This window comes from Pseudopipra pipra, chromosome 7 (assembly GCF_036250125.1).
Source record: "Pseudopipra pipra isolate bDixPip1 chromosome 7, bDixPip1.hap1, whole genome shotgun sequence".
NCBI lineage: Eukaryota > Metazoa > Chordata > Aves > Passeriformes > Pipridae > Pseudopipra > Pseudopipra pipra.
This window is the reverse complement of record NC_087555.1, coordinates 10,285,912-10,308,157: the sequence shown is the minus strand read 5'-3', so window position 1 is coordinate 10,308,157 and position 22,246 is coordinate 10,285,912. Positions and strand designations below refer to the sequence as shown.

At 38.4% G+C, this 22,246-nt stretch overlaps 1 protein-coding gene across 3 annotated transcripts in view; it reads left to right on the top strand.

Moving 5' to 3' along the window:
- HECW2 (HECT, C2 and WW domain containing E3 ubiquitin protein ligase 2) overlaps window positions 1–22,246 on the top strand; it is a 452,691-nt gene that overhangs the window by 117,108 nt on the left and 313,337 nt on the right. For all 3 annotated transcript variants that reach the window (XR_010431857.1, XM_064660503.1, XM_064660504.1), the window contains 7 exons: window positions 3,142–3,276; window positions 6,106–6,208; window positions 7,210–7,306; window positions 11,305–11,388; window positions 13,282–13,391; window positions 17,062–17,182; window positions 19,263–19,376. Coding sequence is in view for 2 of the 3 variants with exons in the window: in XM_064660503.1 (XP_064516573.1) it covers window positions 3,142–3,276; window positions 6,106–6,208; window positions 7,210–7,306; window positions 11,305–11,388; window positions 13,282–13,391; window positions 17,062–17,182; window positions 19,263–19,376 (764 nt within the window). In the remaining variant the exon portion in view is untranslated. The remainder of the gene's footprint in view (window positions 1–3,141; window positions 3,277–6,105; window positions 6,209–7,209; window positions 7,307–11,304; window positions 11,389–13,281; window positions 13,392–17,061; window positions 17,183–19,262; window positions 19,377–22,246) is intronic.

The window sequence follows — 22,246 nt, the reverse complement described above, 5'->3', positions numbered from 1 at the left end:
CTGCACAGCAAAGCCCAGTTGCCTGCTCCTCTTTGACTCCTCTACAGGAGATAGCATCCATTTGGCATGCAGTTCTCCCTAAAATTAGGTCTGGTGTGACTAGCATGTAGTGTCTGACGGGCATTACAGACTAACCTTCATCAGTCACTGACCACAGGGAGGCAAAAGGCTGTTGGAAAAGGTGGCAGGAGGAGGCATCGTACAGGCTAAATAGGTCCCTGACCTGCACTCAGTCTGATAACTTCAAAATTCTGCCTTGCTGCATCCATGTGCACACACACAGGCATTGCACAAATACACATCCCAGTGCATTTCTGGAATATGTGTAAGCACATATCTGTATTTTAAAGACAGATGCAAGTGTATATACTTTTTGGTTAGACCTCTGTAAGGTGTGCAAATACATAAGAAGTTATTGGAGGGCGTTTCTGTTTTTTCTTTCTACAGTTAAAGAATATGTAGTAATTGATTACTGATGTCTTCAATAGGAAGAAAAGCTTTTTTAGCAAGCTTCATAGGCTTTAATGTAAGGATAACTAGGGCAACTATCCTTGTTTAATGGGCTAAATATAGTTTTGGCACTACCTATCTTATGTCAGTCACTTCAAGCATTGTAGATTTATGGATTATAGCTAGGCAGGAGTTATGAGAGGAATTTTTTTGAAAGGAGACTGAGCCACACTGTATTTTGAGCTGTGTGCCAATGTCCAGAATAGCCTGAAGCCTTGAAGCTCCAGTGGTTATCTTCACTGAAGCTTCAAAGTGGTAATTTATGCTTTATTTTAAAATAGGCTACTACTAGCTGGCTTGCAACCATTCATATTTAATAAGACATTATAGTCTTTAACTTCTTGTTCAACTGAGTTGTTTATTTAAATATAATGCAAAGGAACACTGCATGCAGTACTAGAGTGCTGCATTAACTCAAAGAACTGTGTAGTGCAACTCTAGGTGGTACCTCCTCCTATATCGAATCAGTATTGTTTTTATAAGTCATTTTTCAGTGTGATGTTGACTTAATGAAATCAACCTTTGTTTTGATGAAAGTGCTTCACTTATAAAAGTACACAGACAGACTAGGTAAAATGGTTGCTAAAAGGATATTAAAAAGAAACCCCAAACCCTATACCAATCACTTGCTAGGAAGGTAAATAAACTATCAATCAGGAGATAAATTTCAGAAAGACTGGGTATGTTCTAGCAGTCTCAGTCATTTTCCAGGCCCCAAACATAAATTTCATGACGGTTTTCATTCTGCTTTCAGACTGGTTTCATAATCTCTAATCTGTGCACTGGCACTGCAGGTGCCTTGATTGTTTGTCAAGGTAAAAAAGTCCTGCATCAAGCTCAAATGTTGCAATTAAAATTGTATTTATTGAATATATTTTAGAGCGTTTGAACTGTGAAACTGTTGGTTTTACTTACGTGTCTCTGACTGTGTCAGATGGTCAGAATGGAGTTCTTCCTTACTGCTTAAGTGATGTGATTCCTTCCTTTTAGGCACATATTACAGGTACAGGTGATTGCTATTAGGGATGTAGGAGGCTTGCTGCTCTCTTCTGGAGCATTTTTAGGGTTTTGAAACTGTGGTGTCCCTACATATGCTTCTCCTTCCTTGGGAAATGGAAGTATGAACATTTTCTCTCACTGCAATCTATAGTGGCATTTAGTTGCTGTATATCATGACACACTGGTTTGTCTATCTACCTTCATAGAAGTCAGAAGAATTGCATTTTCTCTGATCTGGCTACACCAAGCAGTCTGAAGCAATGATTTCATGAATACTAGAAGCTGGTGTTGCTGCCAGAAGAGCTGGTTCTGCTCTGCTCTCACCCCTGGTGAGCTGACCGAGGTTAGAGGAGCCAGCAGGGAGAGGGACAAAAAGAGTAACTTTAGCCTGGACCAGCTCCCCAGCTGGGTTCACTGCATGGCCACACAAACACTTGTGCCAGCACAAGGCAGGAAGGGCACACAGGGGATGAAACAAGTGGTCAGGAGGGGGAAAGATGAGAATCTTTGTTTTTGCTGACAGCGCAGGACTAAATTGCTTGTGAAACTGTGGTTGAGGTACCTCACTGGTAGCCAAGCACAGAAATGGCCCCCGCAGTCCCTGACCACCTCTCTGCTGGGCCAGATTCTTTGAGTCCTCAAACCAGATGTCACTTTCCTGTAATTGTCCTGCTCAAAACCAAGATCTTTTTTTGCCACTTCCACGTTTCCCACATTGTGACTGAAAACATGAAGTGTGTTGAAATAGAACAGTGCTGGTTTCCAAGTGCAACACTAACACTGCAAAAAGTTTAAATTTCAGGGCTTAAAAACCTTTCTTGGTTCAAATCGGACAGAATTGTAAGAGGTTTTCATTTTACAGGATACATGTTTCTGTGACCTTGTTTTCAGCAAGTGGTTGACTGGCCAATCTGTGGTAGTTCTCATCAATTGCCTGATGTAAATATTTTTGTTGCCATCATCCTTGTGTCCTTGATTGAACTTTCTTTTTAGTTTTGAGGGGTCTTTTTCTTTTGTTTGGGGTGGTGCTTTAGGGTTTTTTGGGGGTTTGTTGTTTTTTGTTGTTTTTCTTTTTTTTTTAAAGAAGGTTAATGAACTTAGAATAATTATATCAGGAAGATGGCAAAAATGCTTGTTGGCCTGTAATCATGGTTCATTACGGGATGCAAGCATACACTTGACATACATACACCCAATTGTGTTGGTAATTATATGGTAAATACGTCACAAAAGGGAATGGGTTTGCCACTTAATAACATATTTTTAGATGCTTATAAGGAAATGAAAGGAGAATACACCAGGATTACTTTTATTAAACATTCAAATCTTCTCTTCTTGACACTCACAATAAAGCTTCCCACTTCTAATGCTTGTCAGATGAGAATTTCAAAGGACTTTATAGACATGAATGAAGTAAGGCATTAAACAATTCATCCCTTCAAGTGAGGTGGAAGACTGTTATCCTCCTTCTGCTGAAGGGAAATGCAAACCCCAGTAACACGAGGAAGATGTTCCAAAGCCTCACGTCAGTGAATGAAACATAGATCCCGCACAGGCATTAACTTCAGGCATAATTAAAAAAAAAAAAAAAAAGTACTGGCTATAAATTCTTTCTCCTTTCACCTTCTCCAGGCTTTCTTTGTTGACCACAATTCCCGCACCACGACGTTCATCGACCCCCGGCTCCCCTTGCAGAGTAGCAGGCCCACTAGTGCGTTAGTCCATCGGCAGCACTTAACCAGACAACGCAGCCACAGTGCTGGTGAGGTAAGTTGCACTCATGCCTTCTCTTTGGGAACCACTGGGTCTTTAAGATCATCCTCTTTCACGATGTTCCAGTCACAATTCCATCTTGTGAGGAGCATGATTCTTCTGTAAGTGTACAGTAGTCATCCATAAAGATCTATTATTTTATCTGCTAGCCACTGTTGCTTTTAAAATGTATGTATTCAGAGGAAAAATATAAAACATGAGCTTCTCTTGCTTTTAATTCGCAGTAACCCCATTTAACCACAGGAGAGCATCTGATTACAGATTACCAGTACCTATAGCCTGTCTTTCACTGACAAAATGTGTATTGTTGTCTAGCATGGTGTCTGCCAATTATGTTGATATATAACTCTGCAAATAAGAGAGGGGAAAAGATGCATGTGTGACTATACATCTAGTTGTGCAACTTTCCAAATAAGTATAAAAACATCTTACCACATACAGGCTTATCAGACTGTTATATGCACTGGCATAGGTATTTCATCTCTACTTTCTGATCAGAAATAAAAGGAAACCACTATTTTGTTGATATGTCACTGTGGAACATTTTCAACAGCAGTCTCCATAGTTTTGTTTTCACTTCTTTTTACTTGTGGCCTTGAATATGTACAATTACCTGGACTTTGGTTGTACTTTATTTAACCTCCGTACTGTTAGCTGTAAGTTGTCTTTTCAGGGGAGGGCTATTCCATGCCAGGAGTTAAAGATAATAAAATTCAGAATAGCAAGAGAAGTGCTCTGATTTATCCTTTTTATAGCTCAGTCTTGTGGCAGATGAGGTTCTGCCAGACGTGTGTTTCAGAGCAGACATGAATCTTCTCGGCCACTTTTCTAAGAAGGCTTCCACTGAGCTGCAGTGAGTGCCATACCACTGGCTGCAGATCTTGTCATATCCTGTGTGAACAGGCTTTAGTAACCCCCCCCCCCCCAGTGTCAGGTATATTTTTAAAAAGGTATTAAATAGCTTTTTTCATCAATTTGGTGATGTCATGTAGCAGGCAAGGAAGCTAGAAGTGTCTTCATATAGCTATTTAGATCTTCAGTAGGGTAAAGCAAGTATTTCTTGTGATTGATTGATTTGTAACAGAGCAGAAATATTTTTTTTCTTCACTTTACTCGATATGTACCGAAATTATCTTCCTTTCAGCAGCATTCAGTAGCTCTGCACTTAAAAACAGATCTTTGTGCCAACCGTGCTGCTGAAGTTGTCAATGCTGCAAAATAAGTGTAGTTTATCCTACAGGAAATCATCATATATATTGCATATACATAGTGCTGATCACCTGTCAAAATTTCCCACTCCGTCTAGATACATGAAATACCTTGAACCACGTTTCTGTGTGCAATTATAGAAGTGTTTCCTTGACATTGTTACAGGTGTAACTTGAATTGAGGTATAATTCCAGATAGGAGTGTCAAACACAGCAATTCAATACAGTATTCCCATTCTGGGATTAATGATGCCATGATTTCTTTTTGTATGCATATGTATGAATCTGAACAGCAGTTTTTCCTCTGTGCTTACAACTTAAGTATATATTTGCATATTTTTTCTGTTTTTAAACTATTGCATAAAGGAACTGTACATTATTGCAAAAGATGAATACTTAATGAAAAAAAATTATCAAAATGCTTTCTTTGGATTTGTCTTGTCGTGAACTTTGATGTTTTGAAGCCACTGACCCAGTTTTTACGGGGAGATGCTCTAAAGCAAACATGAACCAGTGTAAGGAATGCCTTTTTAGCTAAAGCTCAACTGCAGTGTGAAGCCAGAGCTAATAATAATGGCATTCCTTTTCCAGCACATTGCCTAACAGGAAATAATTTTTCATTTTTCTGAAAGAGTATTATCAGAGAGCACAAAGGTTTTGGGAGATATCTCAGGACATTTGCTTCTTCATGATTTAAGAGACTGGATTTAAAAGCAACCTTTATAATTATTTGATTTTTTGCAGTTAGATGTTTTAGAGATCTTTGAAACTTGGAAGTGTAGTTCAAATGCTAACTATTACATGTAGGAAGATAAACTGAGAAGTAAACATAAAAGTCCAGCAGGATGAAAAAGAGCTTGACCAAATGTTTTAGACAGATAAACTACCAAATCCTGACACCGTAGAAATGAGTGAAACCTCATCATGCAGTAAACTGCAGCAGTTGCCCTGACATCACAAATGCCACTAAGAACAATTTTATTTTGTGGCTTTACCCTAAAAATAGTTAATATACAACATTTTTCAATCCCAGAATGTGAATACAAAAAAATATCAGAATAGTTTTACTGAATGATTCTAGGAACCGTGTTTTTACCAATTTTGGACTTGTTTGCCTTGCCTGAATGTGAACTCACTTCTTTATCCTCCTGCTTCAGCCACAAACTTGTTTTCACTTCAAATTTAGGGAAACTGCATTCATGCACAGAGGTAAGAGAGATGTTAATGGAGGAGTAGAATTTGAGGTAATAGAGGTGCTAATGAAGAAGCATAATTTGATTTCCAGGGCATTTGGTATGGATAAAGTTGTCCATGAATTACAGAAGACCCTCTGAAGGAATCTCAGTTTTAATTTTTTTTGTCTCTTTTCAGAATTGGACTATTTAAAAATAGCAATAAACTTTGCATCAGTTTTGATTCTTCCTGCTAACAGGCCCAGTATACTAACTAATGTTTTACTGATAACTGTCATACAGCACAGCTGCTCCTGCTGCAGTGGTTACTGGGGGTAGTGATCAAACAAAGCCTTTACTTACATGCTTGGTTTTAAGCCACATAGATTCTCACTTTTATGCTGGCACAGAGACACTCACTGTGGTTACTTGCACATTTGCAGGTCGGAGAGGACTCCCGTCATTCGGGACCACCAGTTCTGCCAAGACCGTCTAGCACGTTTAATACAGTCAGCAGAGCTCAGTACCAGGATGTGGTTCCAGTGGGTATGTCACCATAAAACCTCTTCTCAGAGAAGTTCTTTGTGACTGAGGGTGTCACATCAGTGTGCACTGCTGGGTTTTTCATTTGTTGTGATTCTTCTGTCAATCAGCATTTCCCCCTTGTTAAGTTGCAACCTTCAGGACTGAAAGTGTGCAGAACCATATAATTGATGTATTCTACCTTCCCAGCTTACTCTGTGTGCTGACAGGATGAGTTGAAGCCAGTGAGTCAAATTGGGGTCCTAACTGGACTCCATGCATTCCCAGTGATATTTTTTTTATTTTTTTTTTTTTTTTAGCTTCTGAGCATCTATTTTGGCAGGATTCCAGAAAGTGTTAATCAGCTTGGAATTAGTCATTAGCTTAACTTCTCTTCTCAGTTACATACACACAAAGTTACTGACTTTTGTGCCACTACATACAGAATTTAGCTTATTAAATCTAACAGCTGTCACATTGTGCTAAATCAAGATAAATTAATCCGATTGACTGGAACTGGCTCTTTGGACTGTGGCATGTTTACTTGAAAATCTCTGCCCATTTAAATCCTTCTCCTTGCCATAGCCATGGTGTGCATGCTCTGCAGGCTCAGCTGTTAGTGAGGATTTGATATGGGTGTTTCTAATGACTGTTAATGTCTGAACACAGATTTCAGTGCAGTGAAAATCAAGGTCCCTGCAATTTTATTCTAGCAATAAATATTCTGGTTTGACCTTAGCTAAGAGTATGAGTGATAAAATATAATAGAAATTGCTAACAGAGTCCTGGCTGTTAGCAGTGGAAAGGATATGTCCCAGTGAGATTTGGTTCATAATTAAGAAGTGTGTTTCTTAAATGACAGTAGAATTAGTAGCCTTATATAAAAAAGTATAAACACAATACTGATGAACTTAAAACTGTGAAAGTGAAGTCTGCTGTCATTATTGTTCAGAACTCAGAAGGAATTACATCCTTTGTTTTGATATCTCCTTGCTTCAGCATGATATTTCTGTTGATGTTTTCAGCTTACAATGACAAGATTGTTGCATTTTTGCGGCAGCCCAATATCTTTGAAATTCTACAAGAGCGTCAACCAGATCTTACCAGGAATCATTCACTCAGGTAAGAAAATTAGCGAAGTTAGCTATTCCCATTTCAATACGAAATGCTAATTACAATTAGGTACTTTCATTGAGATTAACAGTGGAACATAACAGATTGTAGACTACTTGAACATATCATAAGGCTGTGGGAAGAAGTTATTTACTATATTTCTGTGTAATGCTGTGTAATAAGGTTTAGGAGAACAGAGGTAATGTGTTATTATCAAATAAAGGTACCTACAAGAAAATGTTTGGAACAGCAGGCATAAGAGATTTGCTGATGTCTTCAAATTTGCCAAGACAGCTGGATGGCATGGCAAATGTGCCCGTTCATTTGGGTATGTGTACAGCTGGGAGCATGAGGCAGAATGGCATTTGGTTTTGTCCTTATCTTCTCAAAGCATATTTATAGAAAGGTTGTCCTGAGCTAATGATGCTGGTGGTAATCTTACATCAATCAAAATTTTTGGTGTCTATCCAAAATTTACAAAATGGGCATCTGCAGGTTTTTGCATAGTCCAAGAATATCTGATAAAGGCTGATTGATTGTTGTATAGTTGTTATAACTCCATCAGAGTTGTCACACTTGAAAATGGAATCACTGACAACTTGGATATTAGTGACCAGGGCTGAAATTAATGTGTCTCTTCTTCCTTGGACCCTGAATCTAAAAAATGCTAGTTTGCTGGTGACAGTCCGTCCTGTGCAAAGAGCTGCCAGTGCAGTGCTCTGTGTTCCAGATGCCTGGCATGGCAGCCAGCACTGATTTTCATTTTTTTCCATTTTCAGTGTTACTTATTGATCCCTTTTTCTCCGTGTCCTGCAAGTTCCCAAAATTCAACAAGCAGTTTCCTAAAGTGTTGTGTAACAAGTTTTGTGATGTGGCTTCTTTGTTAAAGATTTGTTTTACCCTCTAAAAAAATCCTGGCTGACAAACCTGAAACGACATACTAGCAGAATACGTGTTCTCTAGAAAATACAGAGAAAAGGAAATCAAAAATCTACAGCTGTCAGCATTTCAAAACAGTTCCTGTGTTGTACCGATATCACTACAGGCAAGTTTGTCTCACCAGGCTTGGTTTGAAATGTGACCAAACTCATCTGTTGGGAAATAGAATACAAACAATTTTGGATTATTAGTGGTTTTATTATTTTGTTTTCCTTTCCCTAAGGTGCTTGATTTCCCTTACTTGGATAGCAGTCTGTGTAATTTTCTTCATGTGTGTTATGTTTTTTTAATAAATTAGAATTCTGATGGTTTACAAGACTCGTTGGTATTATCAAATTCTGCTTCTAGTAGAACCTTGCTGATTACTGATTCATAATTTCCCACAAGCCGGGCCCTTCTCATGGAAAGATGGGTTTCAGATTAAAAATGGAAGATCAAAAGATAAAAGATACTCTTCTCATTTACTTGAGATTATATATCCTTATTTTGTAAGGAGACTGAAGATATATGTTTTAACTGACTTACTTCGGCAGAATGATTGAGGATTTTAATGAAAATAGTTTTATTTTACATTAAATGGGATTGGTCAGAGAAGCCACTGTTAAGCTGACTGGTTCCATTCTAGTCTTAGTCTTTGAAGTTAGTGTATTTCCTTAAGGTACACTATCTTCTATTATACCTCTACTATATTTTTCTACAGCTGATGCTTCAGTAACATTTCCTACCCTTTTATAAAGATCTTAGTTAGTCTTTTAAGACCCCAATTTAGCAAGTTATTGAAATCCATGTCTGTTTGACACATTGTGAGACTAAACAACAACTAAATGAACGTTGCTGTAACATTTGATGAATTAAGACCTAAGAGAAATCCCACATTATGAATTCTTTGTGTAATTTTTTTTAGTATAGTGAGTAGTACAACTGTCAGTAATCTCTTCCTTTGAGGACCTCAGTGCAATGGAAGTGGAATGATAATTATATAAAATATTATTATTAATGTTATTGTAATTATTACATAGGCGAGGAGGAAAATCAGTATTTGGCCAGTGGAAGAGGACAGAGATAATTTGAAAAGATCTTTGATGTTTTCTGTCTAAACTAATTTCTCATTTCTAAAGAGAATAAAGAGATAAGGATTTGAGGTCTATTAAAAAGTATACTGCATGTAGAAAATTGTTGTTCAGAGATTTTATGGTGGAGTGAGAACATTATACTTGTCATACTGTTATTAGGTGTGTACAGGATCAAATCTTGCAGGCCACTGCAGGTAAAACTGAGAGGCTGTTAAATAATGTAAAAGGCTTCAGGAAAAGGCATCTGTTATACACTAAACACAAATTATATGTTAAAAGAAGGGAAAAGGCATATATTAAAATATCATTGAAATCTCAACTCTTACTGGTAACCCCAGGATGTCACAGATTGCATTCCTTTGGAGGGCTGCATATATTAGTTAACCCAGAAAACGTCCTTCTGGTTCCAGGTGTTGCTGCCAACTAAATGCTAACATATATATATATATTTTTTAATCCACTGTTTATTTCCTCAAACCTTGGCATTTGGGCACTGATGAAAATTAGAGGAGGTTCTGGAAGTGTCCAGACATCCCTGCCCTGGGCACTTTGGGGCCGTGCTCGCAGGTGGGCAGCACATGTTGGCTTTGGCTCAGCACTGTGCTTGGGGACCTGTGGGGCTTCCAGGCTGAACTTGAGTCTTGGCTGGCTGCAGCCACAGTGCTGGCTGAGCAGGTGCTTGGCTTTCAGTACCTCTTTTCACACAGAAACAGTGAATTACATGGTCCTCCTGCAGACACAACTGCCACCCTGGCAAGCAGGGACCAGGGAATCTGGGCTCAGTCTGGCTGTGTCCCTTTTTCACCCTTGAATATATTGTAAATGGTAGTGCAAGTTACCAGGGAATGCGTGTTTAAGAACATTTTTATGCACTGTGATTTTAGAGAGAGATGGCAAGAAATTTAGTTTGGTTCTTTTGTTCAAAGTGCTGTGCATGAAGTGATGTGTTCCAGAAATTCACATTGCAGCTTGAACTGTGTGCAGCTGCCAGCAGCTGTATTACAATGCTGATTGCATGGAGCATTTTGGACCTTCTTGTCACCATTAGTAATAGGATGGTGGGATAGACAAACCTCTGAGCTGAGCCAGTGCTGCTGTTCTTATGGGGAGTTCTTTACTTTTCTTCTTGTTTGGGGGTTTTCTCCTTTGGATTTGGGACAGGTTTTTACCACATGGGTTTCTTTTTGTTTTCTTTTCCTCCAGAAGAGTAAAGCCAAATTAGAATTTATGTCTTCTGTACCATCATATGCCTTGTACTGATGAGAGAAAATAAGAGGGATGTACTTGTATTTCAGAATGCAGGAAAAATCTCTGCAGAGAAAAAGAACAGGAATCAACCAAGGAGTTACATTAAATATGGATCCTAAAATTCTCTGTGTTACCGCACTCAGAATTTAGGATGCATGGATTCTACAACAGTGAGCACACACTGGGTCTAGGAGGAAGGATGTGTACTTGGCAGAGAGAGGGGAGAAATACCGGATTTTTTTGGAAGATATCTTAAATGCAGTGTGGTACGAAACCCACACTTTTAAATTAAATCACAAGTATGCATTGTAATGTATGGCTTGCATTTGTACAAAGGTTCAGAAGAGACAGTGCCTCTTTAAACAGTTCACTTTCACAATAGAAATGTCCTCCCGCAGGGCTCTGCCTCCTACTTGGAATTCAGAGACATGGCTAGTGTGAACATGAAGGATTGAGTTCTCTTTTTTTTATGTTTATTTTTTTTCCTGGTTGGATGACTGTACTACCTGAAACAGCATGAGCATTGAAGAGATGAGAGCAACAGGAGAATTGTTCCTCAGAACAAGTTAGCTTTTTGGCTGTAATATTTTACTGCTCACATGGACATCGTGTGGCAGGGAAAAAAAAATAGGGAAAAGCATAATCCAGAGGTTTCTGATGTACTCTGTACTTTTTCTTGTTGCTGTGGTATACACTGATGCCTTATTTGCAAAAGGTATTTTGGAAGGTTTTTTTTTGCTTGCGCAGGGAGAAGATCCAGTTCATCCGGACAGAGGGAACACCTGGGTTGGTGCGTTTATCCAGCGATGCAGACCTTGTCATGTTACTCAGGTAGGCACTGGTGCTTATGATGCATGTATGGAATTTGCCATGGCAGCTGCTGAGGAGCCTTTCAATGAGCAGTGAGTGCTGATGTAGTGACCCAGTCATCTCCCCTTCAGTCCTTGCAGTTGCAGCTGGGAGAGCTACAGCTCAAGGGCCAGATTTTATTTATATCATATTCAGTTTCTTGATGGTATTTGGAGGTCACAGTTTTTCATAGGAGTGATGGAACATGATATCCTGTCTGAGAAAAGGCAAGTGCAAGAGTACTGTGCTTGTGATTTGTATGGGTTTGCCCAGACTACCTTTTATTGTCCTGTTGCATCCAGCATCTGCTTAGATAGCTGGTACAGTTTAGACCTCTTTTCAAGGATGTGCTTTCTGCTACTTTTAGAATGCATCTGTTTAGTTCTATGTTTTGGGAAATCCCTATTTGTAAAGGTGTTTTTATTACTTAATATCTTGCTTGCCTCTTCACTGTGCTGTCAAGAATTGTCCCCTTTAATAAAGGAAATACTGTTACAGATGTCACAAAATGGGAAGCTGCTTCTTTGCTATTTTTCATTTAAGCTACTAACTCAAAACATCAGGCAGATTTTTTGCTAGAACTAAACCCTTATATGTTGATGTTGTATTCTCATCCATTCCATCATGAAATTCACAGGTACCTTTAAAATTGAATCTAGTAAAATAGGATTGTTATTAGTAGTTGTATTTTGAGGTCAGGTTGCGTAATGACAATCCTTCCTGGTAGCTAAATCTCCAATTTAATTACAGCTATAAAAAAAATCTCATTTTAAAAAACATGCTAGAGCTTTTAAAAAACACAACTATTGTTTCTCAAAAAACTTTTAAGATTTTTATTTTTTATGTAACTTGGAGGAAAAGTACACATGGTCTTGAATGTAAAAAGAACTGCTAGAACACACCCATTAAAAAAAAGAAAAAAATTAATGCAAAAAAAATTTCTAGGTATTTGTTTGGTGAATAGACTTAGTAAGAAACATCTTTTATTTGAACATTTTTTTCATTAGTTGAGTTGGATAGTAAAAGGTTGGCTTGCAATTCCTTCTATAGCTCAGTTTTTGAAAACATTTTTTACATATTATCTCAGCAGTTTATTCTTATCTGTGTTGTGCATAACATTCAATATACCCCTCGATACCAGATCCATTCTGATATTAGATATTCTGTGCCTTTTTGGATTTGCTTGTGTCAAATTTGGGAAAAGACTGAAATTTTAATATAAATACACAGACTCTCTGTACACAGATGCAGTGATTAGGCTGCAAATTGTATATCTTTTTTCTTGTAAAAAGTTGCGTAGCAATAACAGGAGAGGTATGAAATAACTCAACTTGAGCAGGCTAGATGTGCTACCTGTTTCAGCAACAGTGTTAGATTTAAGATAAAATGAAGAAATAACTTATGCTAACAAGCTTGCCATTCAATATGCTTAACAAGTTCAGATGTGATTCTTAATCCTGGGGGCTTAGAATGTTTGTTTCTGTTCCTGCTCTTTGTGCAGTATTGAGTATATTTTTCCAGGATAGTGCAACTAAGGTTATTGACCCCTTAGTCGTCAACAACAACAACAACAACAAAAGAGGGGGTCCCACAAATTGTAAAGGCTGATTAACTATATTTTAACCTTGAAAACAAATACCCCATTATGTATAACAGTGTCCCACAAAAGTAGCAATTGCTGCTTTCCAGTACATTCAAGATCTGATTGAGGGAATGGCAATAAAATATTCTGTAGCACTCTTAAGTGTGCATGGTGGAAATAGGTGAGTGACTACCAAAGAAAGCAGGTTATTAACTAGGGATTTATTCCTAAAAAGTGAAAACTACCATTTATTCAAATGAACATATTGTTTCTTGTTTGCTCCTTTTTACCAGCCTGTTTGAGGAGGAGATAATGTCATATGTGCCGCCACATGCCTTACTTCATCCTAGTTATTGCCAGTCCCCAAGAGGCTCTCCGGTGTCTTCGCCTCAGAACTCTCCAGGTAAGTTGCTCAGGCAAGGCTTCTGCAGGGGCTCTGTGAACACATTTCTCATCCTTAATAAGACCAGTTCCAGCTCAGTAAAATCAGTAGCATGCTCTTGCTGCTTTCCCAGAAGTTGGAGAACAAAAACAGTAGAAAATTTGTTTTACTATAACTTTTTATTTCCTTTAGAAATTGAAATTCCTGTGCAATGCCTTTCACCTCTCTGAAGATCCAAGTTCTGTTGCTCCAGCAACAACAAAGATTTAGTCTTATTTTTGAGCAAAGTCAACAAGTATGATTGCATTTGACTGTCAAACTTGAACCTTTGCCTTGGGCTCACAGGATGCTTTGCTGGGGGTATTATAACTTCTGTGGTTATTTTGTTCTGACTTGTAAAACGTGCAAACTTGGTTTTGACTGATGCGAAACAACTAAGTGACTGCTCATGCCAGTAACGTGATGCCTGGAGAATTAAAAACATGGATCTAATAACTGTGCATTAAAGTGGTGGTGTTAGTGAGGCTGTGGGGCAATGAGTAACAATTTTATGTGAAGCCAGACTGTTATTAGTACATTAGCTCAAAAGATAGCATATTGCAGCTGTCTGAAAATTCATGTCAGAATGGAATAAAATTGATATTTCAGATATTAACTAAGTTGCAGATCAGAATTAAATTATTGCAAATGTGACAAGTTCCATTTGAAGGCTAAGAAGAGCAATTTCAAGTTTATAGGTGTTGCTATTCTTAGTTTTCTCAAGACGATAATTGGCAAGTAAAATTGGAAGTTGCTTAAGGGGATTTCTACAAATTTGAGAACAGAAGTATAGATAAATAGAGAACATTTGGGATGTAAGCAACTCTGGATAGTTCCAGACAATAAGAAATTTTTATCAGAAAAAGTACTGTGATTTTTATGGGCATTTCCCAGTCCACAATAATAAAAAGCTTTGCCTTTTCAAGAAACAAGATGAAATGCATTCATAAACATGTCCTGAGTGGTAGCTTTTCCTGCTGCTGGATGTAGGACCTTTGTAAGATCTGTTTGAATAAAATATGCAAAGACCTTAATGATCCTATGGCATTCTGCAAAGCAGTGAAATATAATATTCACATGTACTGATATTTTCAATACATATATGGTTTAGATATAACTGTTTCTCTTTACTGAGAAGAAAGGAAGAGTGAAATCTGCATGTATGCATCTTGTTTTCAAGTGCAAACCTGGCAGTCTTTTATGAGTAAAACCAATTTTGGCTTCCAGAGTTATGATTTCTTCATTACTGGTACATGCTACAAAGCATGTTGGGCAGGGCTTCATTCCAACCAAGTAATTTCAAAATACATTCAGTCTTTAACATGTGATATTTTCATGTACTCAAAGCAGCAGCAGATAGTAAAGGACGAACAGTGATGGTTTTAGTTTCATTCTCCTTAAATTTGTAATCTCTATTCTCATTCATAGAAAAATATAGAGAGACCATTGAATTTCCCTGTCAGTCCACAAGTATGTACGTTTGTGTTGGCGTACAAATGACTTTTTTGATGAGAAGTTGTAAATAGCCTGTTTTCTATAGAGGCTCTGTTTTTTCTCGTCAGCTAAACTGGCTGTGCTGTGCTGCACTGCACGAGGTTGCGTGTTAAGGATCCATTGTTCAGATCAGTCACAATCACTTGTACTTGCTCTTTTGGGAAAGATGAATAGTCATGAAGCTACTCTTTATATCTGCTTTAGAATATAACCTCTTTGAAAATCAAATATGATTATCACATCACTGGTGTTTTTTAGCTCTTCCATTAACATCTTTTGTTCCCAAGGCGGAAGTAATCACTGTAATTGCCCAGGAATTTCTTGGCATATGCATCTGATTTGCAGTGAGGACTTGTCATGTGCTGACAGAATATTATGATGCTGATTTCTGAACCATGAAGTAATGTGCTATCAGATTAATTTTTTGTGGTATCCTTCAAAAAACACCTTCCTTCAGGGGTTTAGATTGAAGTATATTATTGTTGCCTTTTTTTTTTCTTTGTGACTACATTTTTGTACCTGCTTTGACCCAAAGGAAAATAAACAAAGGAGGGGGAAAGGCCAGTAATTAAAAGGCTGTTTGCAGTTTCAAGATTCTGTTTTCAGGAGAATTCAACTGAGTGTACCATTAGAAGCCCTTCGTGCTGTCAGTAAAAGAGGAAAACCACTATAGGTGAATTAATGACCATGATTTGTTTTTACAGAGGGGTCCTTCGTGTTCCTGTCGGAGCCTTGTGGACTCCCTGATACTTTCTATTCCTCCCACACATCACTCTGAAGCCTGGAACAAGGGCTAAGTGTCTTTCTAGTCAGACAGGTCTTTCAAAGACCTGTTACATGGCATTCAGTGTTAATAGTGATCTCACTTGTTCTCTCTCTGATCTCTGCACAGAGACAGACCCTACAGCTTCTTCCAGCAGCCACTTCCGCAGGATGTGCTGTTGCCTTTTCCGTCAGCCCCGTGTGCTTTGTGGCTGAGCGAGCTGCTCTCTGCCCACAGGCTGAACGCATACATGTTCTCTCTCTTTTATAACCTGAAACATTACACTCTCATGCCTTCACCCATAGTAGCAATAAAAGTTTCTGCTTTGGCTTAGTTTCATGCCAGGAGCCAAAAGTCAACTCACATAAGGAACTGGCTGAACCATTTAAAAGACAGAACTCTACCTATAAATGCTTCTAAGCTGTTCATTTGTGCTTTCAGTGCATTATGGGCGTGTTAGCTGACCACTGGTTGCAGATAAGTAGTTAGCAACTTCTGTATACTGTAGGGCATGAAAAATTTTAAGTGTCTTCTGAATTTTTTTGTGGAGGATGTCTACACATCTATGCAGGGAAGAAATTTAACTGCCTCTTTGGCACACTGTCTTGCAGTCAAATCGGTGGAAGTAATTTATCCAGGGAGGCAGTAGAAGGTCTAATGATAGTTATATTCAGGATAGAACAGACTAAACACCTAATTTGTATATACCAGACTTGTACATGCAGTTCTGGGCTATGCCATTTTTTTGGCATAGAGATCTCAGCTTTCCCTCAAAAAACAGTCTTTCAGAATTAAATTCATTTATATGACCATCATATGTTTCTGCAGCCACACGTGAGAAGTTCCACAAACTTAAATTTGGTAGTCTTTCCGTTCTTTCAATATTTTTCTTTTTTGTACTTCCCCAGGCAAAACCTTATACTAGGGAATTTCTAAATGTTTTCCTTCATCTTGATGTACTCAACAGGGGCACAGCAGAGTCCAGTCTGTTTATGTTTCATTTACAAGTTGTTGTTTCCCTGATAATATTAAAATCAGAACAGAGCACAACATTTATTGCATGAACTATTATAAAGGTTAGATATAAAGTGTACTTGAAAAACAAAAAGTAAAGTCTTTCTAGTTGATCGTGCTGGTTTTTTAATCCATCTTTTGCATTGACCTGGATTTGCTCTTTTAAGATTGACTTTTGAAAGATGATACTATTGGAAATGAGCAACCAAAAAGTCTTGGATGCAGAGCAGATTTGAAGATATGCAGCTTTTGCTCTTTATAAAGGTGACTGAACCAAACACATACTATGCCTTTTGCTATTAAGGAGTCTTTTCAGTAGCAGATGGGACATTGATCAGTCCATGTCACTGCTGCTCATTCTTTGCTTATTGCTTCATGCAGGTACCCAGCGTGCCAATGCCCGAGCTCCAGCTCCGTACAAAAGAGATTTTGAAGCCAAGCTGAGGAACTTTTACAGGAAGTTGGAGACTAAAGGATATGGACAAGGTCCAGGGAAACTGAAGTACGTTGAAGCATCTCATGAAACTGGATTTGCTTCTCAGGCAGCTTGCCTTGCCCTGCACATCTACGAGCTTCTTCCCATTAGATGGAATGCAGATGTTTTGGTTACCCAGGCACTTCTGGAAATATGAAGCCTGTAATAAAAGACTTAATGCCAGCATGTGATTCGTAGCAGAGGATACAGCAAGTTCTGAGCACTTCTGTGTTTCCTCCAACTATATTTTTGTACAAACAATATTACCAATACAGTGCCAAAAAGAGCTTTGGGCAGAGGCATGCAGAACAGGAGGCGTCTGAATTCTTCCATTATAGCAACTGCTATGATACAAACAGTTATATTTTCTCATGTATTTTTCCACTGAAAAACCTAGATAGGCTATTTTGTACATCCTTGCCTGTATGGATACCAAAATCCTCTTTAGTAAAGAGGATTCATACAGTTAAATGTTATTAAATTCTAAGGATTGCCTTAAAAAACTGCTGATATTTTTATTTTAGCACTCTGAATGCTAGAGTGCTTGGAGTGAGGTCTTCCCTCCTCCGTTTATTTGGTAATCAACATATGGTTATGTTGAGGATTGTCCTCACAAGATACTTTCATAATTTTCTACATTACCAAGTCTTGTGCCAGCTAGCAAACTCTTGTAGTTGGATACTCTCATAGTAGCCATGAGGCACTAGGAATTTTTTTCAACCATTTCTTCTTTAACTATTATAAGAAGGGGGTAGGCTTTTGGGTTTTTTGTTGTTTTGGTGTTTTTTTTTTTTATTTCCCCCAGACAGTCCCTTCTCACACTTTGTAGAAATTTGAGCAAAGCTCAGACTTCAATTATGTAAGCTTGTTAAAAGTTTTCCATAGCTGAACTGGGAGTAAAATGGTATTGTTTAGACAGTCTTGAGAGGCAGGGGTTAGACAGTGTCTGCCCATAATATAATGAAATCATAAACACTTAAACCCTTATCTATGAAAGTTTTGTCATGGATGCTTGGGCAAATAACTGGTAGAAGAGGATGGCATTTGCTCCCTGTAACATCTGTTACATTTCTTGGACCTCTTATTCCAGTCCTTTTTTTTCCCCCTGACCTATTTGCCATCACACTGTAGGTTTTTAAGCAGAACAACAGCTTGATTTTTGAACAGAAGTTTTCCCTGGGTTCCTTTCCCAGGCATACCACACTGACCTGTGCAAACCAGGGCCCCAGCACAACTTGCTTGCTGCCTGGGTCCTCCTGTTGCTCACATACCTCGCCAATTCCTGGGCTCTCCACATCTGTGTCCTCAGCAGGATGGCACAGTGCAGTCATTGACCTCTGCACAAGGCCAGCAAGGGTGCAGGAGGCTGTGTGGTGGGTTCAGCTGCCTTTCTGCAGGCAGCAGCAGCTCCCAGCTTGGCTCTGACAGAGCAGTATTTGAATATAAAGCAAGCTAAGTTTCAGGAAACTAATTAAACACATTCTCTTGGCAGAAGATAAAATGTTTAAGCAAGGAAGATTCTCTCACCTCTTTATTTTAGATCTTATGACACTTCCTCACTTTCACGATTTTTCCTTTAGAAGGTACATTGTGTTTTCACACGTGGTGGTTCAGTGTGGTTTTGTACAAATAATTGCCATTCCTTCTAGACAGGATAATATAGGGGTATGTGGTTCTGGAGTTACCACACAGTGACTTTCCATGGTTTTATATTTTTCCTTGTTAAGAAATTGATTTTTACATAAAAGATTAGATTCTTGCTGCTTACAGTAAAACTGACTTAGGGACCCAACTTTACAAAAGTATTTCAGACCTAATGAAAATGCCTGCTTCAGGACCTTTCCCCTTAAGACTTTAATTTAAGGAAGAACCACGGTAGACAAAACAAAACTACACTTCTTTGTACAAGAGATATTTTATAGAAATATAAAGTACAGCATTGAAGGAGATAGACTAACAGACAGAAACTTCAGATCTGGATAAAATTATCCAGCAAAAATGTGTATCTCTATAAAGTTCCCCTGTTACTACCTTGCAGTGTAAATAGATATTTCCAACTGTGGTTCATGTTGACAAATTGCTGTTTCAAAATAATTTTGCTCTTCAGATTAATCATCCGGAGAGATCACTTGCTAGAAGATGCCTTTAACCAGATCATGGGCTACTCAAGAAAAGACCTGCAGAGAAATAAACTCTATGTCACGTTTGTTGGGGAAGAAGGGTGAGTAGAACAGGGAAGTATAAATGTGATCTCAGTGTCTTGCAAATGCTGTTTCACCAAACTTGTTTAGAGTGAAAAGAGGAAGGGCTGCAGTCAGGAAGTGCCACATACATAAGCCTAGAATATACAGCTGTTCAAGATGACTTTTGAAGCATTTTGAAATGTAACATATCCTGCCTTTGCAGAAGTAATGCATGTGTTTATGTGAATTTTCACAATACCTGGTGTGTGTTTCAGAATGTTGCTGGGAAAGCAAAGAAAAAACCCAAACAGCTTTCCTGTTTTATGTGTTTTCTGTCAGTGCTGTTGTATCTCCAGTGCTTATTACCAGACAGCTGCCATTTGTTGGAGGGAGAGTGCTTCACCAGCAGGTTTGAGGCTTGAGGCTCAATCCTTAATTCAGCTCCTGTCTCTGAGGCATTGGGAGCTGAAAGCCCTCCGTGCTCCAAGAGGTGGATCACTGCCTCTCCGGGCCAGGGCCTCCATCACAAATAAAAGCAACTGGGCTGTTGCCAATTGTCAGATAAACACAAATATTCCTGACATTTCAAAGTCACTTCAGAGAACACTCAGTCTGTGTCTAATGAACGTCTGAAGTGTTACAGGTTGAGCGAAGAGCACTGCAAAGCCAGATGTGGTTAGATTTTTCTTTGCAGGTGAAACTGAAACAAAGTACCATTTGCTGGTTTTGTCTCTTGATTTGTGCCCCCTTTATCAGATCTTAAAGCCTACTTGCCTTTGGCACAAGTATTGTTATTGATGTATTTCCTGAATATGTAAATACATTCAAAATTTTATTCTTTGATATTTAGAAAACTGCAGCACAGCTCTTGGAATGTGTGTTATTGCCATGCAATGTGTGAGTCTTTAAAATTCTAAGTCATAATAGAAATATCTCTTACAAGATAAGATAAAATTAATCTGTCTTTGAAAACCCCTAAATCCTGTTTGTTTAAAGCTCGGTCTGAAACACTTAGTGTTAATAAGGACCCAGTGAAGCCTTAAAATAAAGAATGTTGACAGCTGAGAGCCAAGTGTGGACTTGTTCATATAAATAATGTCACCATGCTGTCTGAGAAAAAACTCAGAACTGGAATGACAAGGCTGGTGCAGAATGAGATTACACTGTATTGACCCAGTAGGGTGGAGATGCAGGAACGAGGCCTGTTTCACACAGCCCCTACTAGCCTTCACTTTCATAGCTACAATCTCAACTCACATTTAAAAATTAAGGGGAAACATGAGATAGAGATTGATCCAAATAGACTGTCTCCTTTCATCAGATGTCAGGCTTTTGCATTTCACCGCTCAGCAACATGAAGATTGACCTCAAAATGGGGGTGACACATCCTGTCCCCATTATATCCAGCTTTACACAAGACTCTAGTCTTAATGGAAAAGAATCAGTTAATTAAGAGCAAAGTCAAATTAAAATGATGTCAGTTCTCTATTTACAAATCTGTTTTGAATGAAGAAAGGATGTGTGCAAACAGTATTGTTTCATCAGAGATGGTGCAAGGATATGTATCACATCAAACTATTCATTTGGGTAGGTGTGGAAAGACAGGTCAGGGTGGAGGAGAGGAGGAATACTGAAAGTTAATTGCTTCCTATTTGCTCCTCCTTTTTTAAGATTTTAAGTAGGAGGTTGCTTTGCATTTCTTTTCCTCTCAGTAAAGAGATGCAAGTCGTAAAGTAATGGGTAACGAAATCCTCACAAATTGCAACGTTTTAGTAATCATTGATTTATTAGTGTATAAATTAGTAAGTGGGGCAGCTCAGACATAGTTACTGCTGTTCATGTGATTTCTATCATAAGTCTCATAATGTTTGTTATCTTCCTTGAACCTTCAGTTTCTACAGTCATACAATAGTGATGTTATTTTAATGGGTTTTATACACTCATGCTTCATGGGAGGATACATTAAGAAAATTCTGATAGAAAGAATATGGTTCCTTAAAGTTGTTTTCCCTAAGTTCTATGAACTTTTAGCAGAAGCTGCTTTGCATTTAAGAGTGGTAAATCTGAAGTATTATGGTGCTTCCTAGGAGACATGAGTCATGTTGCCAACAACATATTGCTCTACTCCTGAATATCCAAATGCCCCACAGTTGCAGCTGTTGTGTGGTTGCATACCTCTTTTATGAAGTTTTCTCACCCTTGTGCCAAGCCTTTAATTGTAGGATAAATCTGACTGGCAGTGCAGGACTCTCCTGATTGATTTATTTAACATGACTCACAGTAACTCTGCATACAAAGGGAGCTGTGTGAAATGGCTGGGTAGTCAAGCATGCAGTGTCCTTTCCATCTTAAGACTTCATAGTGAGTCTGACTATCCCAGAAGTTTGGAAGGGTCTTCCAGATGACCCTTTACTTGATCCTGGTATTTGTGCCAAGATTAAGATTCAACAGTTGTCCATGGTATCAAACCACTTTTGGTTGGGTTTTTTTTTCCTGTAATTTGAGGATGGAATCTACCCTTCTTGCCAGGGTAAGGATCTGTTTCAGCACTTCACTGCTGAAGCTTAACAGAAGTGTAGCGGTTCCAAATAACTGAAAGGAAAATGTTTTTCATTCAGCTGAGGGTTTGTCCTGATAATGGTACCTGGCCTTTACTTTCTTGACGACTTTGTCCTCAAAAACAACTCTCAGTTATGGTTGTCATCTGTAGAAGTCCAAAACATTAGTAGCAGAAGTTCTGTGTGAAAACTGCCCTTCTCTGTGATACTTCTGTGGGTTGTCTTGGAACTAAAGCAAAGCCTTCTTAAGGGTCAAGTATGAAATCTTCTATCTATAGAAGATATATCTTTATATCTGTTTGTTAGGATTATAATAACCTCTGTTCTCCACTGGAAAATCCCTCGTTTTC